At 52.1% G+C, this 2,500-nt stretch overlaps 1 protein-coding gene across 1 annotated transcript in view; it reads left to right on the top strand.

The window, feature by feature from the left end:
* The window catches only part of myo16 (myosin XVI), a gene marked incomplete at its 5' end in the record, with an annotated part of 90,386 nt that overhangs the window by 60,019 nt on the left and 27,867 nt on the right, over positions 1-2,500 (top strand). The window contains one exon of the mRNA XM_083681463.1: positions 1,022-1,218. Within this exon, the coding sequence (XP_083537589.1) occupies positions 1,022-1,218 (197 nt within the window). The remainder of the gene's footprint in view (positions 1-1,021; positions 1,219-2,500) is intronic.

The following is a 2,500-nucleotide window of genomic DNA, read 5'->3' as shown; positions in this document are numbered from 1 at the left end:
GAACACATACACACACACACACACACACACACACACACACACACACACACACACACACACGCACACAAGCGTGTGCATGGACGTGCAGTACATATTTTGCATGACACACACATATATTACAGACTCCCAACTCAGTCTCTTATGCTGCACCCCCCCCCCCCCCCCCCCCCCTTTCTACCAGGTCAGAGGTTAGTTTGCATCAGGAACATTCAGTGTGGGCTGTGAAACTGTAGTCAGGTGGTTAGGATGATTGCATAAATGAAGAGACAATTACCTCTGGAGCCTCTCATAATTAGCCCGTAAAATGAGTCTAGGCCTTCTGTTTGTTTTTCCTTGCTCAATGTGCCTCTCTTTCTCTCTCTGTCTCTCTCTCTGTCTCTCTTTCTCTCCCTGTCTCTCTCTCTGTCTATCTCTCTGTCTCTCTCTCTCTCTCTCTCTCTTCGCTCTCACTCTGTCTCTCTCTCTCTCTCTTTCTCTCCATCTCTTTCTCCATTCATCAGCTTCAAGACACACACACACACTCTGACACACACACAAACGTGCTTGCACACACATCCCCCACACACACATGTCTCTGTCAAAGAGCTCATTGTTTGGGAGGGCTGCACCACATGTTGTTGAGCTGCATGTTCAGCCTACTCTTCTGGACTCATTCTTTACATGCGTACTAACTGCTCCCCTCCCTCCCCCCTTACTCCTCCTCCTCTCTTCACTCCCTTCATCATCCCCCTCTAAATACCTGGCACACTCCTCTGTGCTCCTCTCCCCCCCTCTCCCCCTCTCTTTCCCCATACCCTCACCACTTCTGTCTCTTTCTCTCCTTCCCTCCCCTCCTCTCCACCAATCCTCTCTCTCTCCACTCCTGGCCACATCTCTCTCTCCCCCTCCCTCCCACCTCCCCTCCTCTTTCTATCCTCCTACCCCAACACCCTCTCATTTTCTCCCCTCCTCCTCCTCCCCCTTCTCCTACCCCTCCACCTCCTCCTCCTCCTCCTCCTCTCTGTATTGCCCCCCCTGCCAGCCAGCGAGAGTGTTCTGGTGCAGCAGTTGTTCCACGCCAAGTTGACCCAGACGGGGTCTCTGATTCCGGCCCAGGCCCAGGCCCAGGCCCATAGCCGGCTGGCTCTGAGAGGGCCCAAAGCTGCCCTGCTCCTGCAGAGGATGACGTCCCCCTCCCCTGACGCCCGTCCGCCCCGGAGGTACCTCGACCTCACCAAGGTATACTGACACTGACGGTAAACACTTCCCATTACGGTTGGAGGCCGGTGGAGGCACAAATCGGAGGATGGAGGTTCATTGCAATGCATGGGACGGCATGACAATCACGAGCCTCCGTCCTTCGATTTCTACCTCCCCCCGGCCTCCAACCGCTGCTTATTCTACGGTGCTCCTTTTTGTGCTGTCACCTTGGACAACATGGCTGGAGGCGTTAGATAGAAATAACACGGCTATATGCATCCCTCGTCACATGATCACTGGTTGTATCGACACTGGATGTGGATTGGTGAGACGGTGTGTGTATGTGGGGGACAGGGGGACGGGGTGGAGCTGACTTTTGTGGTGTTCTGTGACGCACTGGGGCCGATTGGAAACGTGGCGGATCTGAGTTCTGGATCGATAGCAGGAAAGCAGGGAGAGTATATTTGGAAAAAGAACAACAATCTAATTTAGGCCACTTCCCACCAGAGTGCTAAATATAAACCTCTGGGAATTTGTTTTTTTTTGTTGGTCCTGTCCTAACTGATCACTGATAGAACATTTACACACACACACACGCACACACACACACACACACACACACACACACACACACACACACACACACACACACATCCACAAACAGAGATACACACACGCACACACACATCCACAAACAGAGATACACACACACACACACACACAAACAGATGCACGCAAATAGACACCACAAACAAATATGTGGTAGGAGAGTGCCATTATCCTATTTTCTCATGACATTTTAAGAGCACAAAAACAACATTCTCTCTGATAAAAACATTGTGTTCTCACAATGCTGCTAGATTTCATAACTTCTCCTGGACAACCCCCACCCTCTCTCTTTCTCCCTCTTCCTATCCCTCTCCCCCTTGCTCTCTCTTTTTTCTCTCTCTGTATCCAGGTCAGAGCTGGTAGGGTAGTAACTAGTAGGTCACTAGCTCTGTGTGTGTGTGTGTGTGTGTGTGTGTGTGTGTGTGTGTGTGTGTGTGTGTGTGTGTGTGTGTGTGTGTGTGCGTGCGTGCGTGTGTGTGTCCGCCCGCGTGTGTGTGTGTGTGTGTGTGTGTGTGTGTGTGTGTGTGTCCGTGTCTGTGTCTGTGTGCCTGCGTGTGTGTCCGCGTGCCTGCGTGTTAGTGTGTGTCCGCGTGTGTGTGTGTGTGTGTGTGTGTGTGTGTGTGCGTGTGTGCCTACGCGTGTAGCGTAGTGTAGTGTAATGGCCTGTCGGTTGTGAAACCTCCCGAGGGCAGAAACCCCTGGCGCTGCTCAT

Source organism: Argentina silus, assembly GCF_951799395.1.
Source record: "Argentina silus genome assembly, chromosome: 12".
Lineage (NCBI taxonomy): Eukaryota > Metazoa > Chordata > Actinopteri > Argentiniformes > Argentinidae > Argentina > Argentina silus.
Note: the sequence above shows the minus strand (reverse complement) of the source record. Positions and strands in the feature narration are given on the sequence as shown.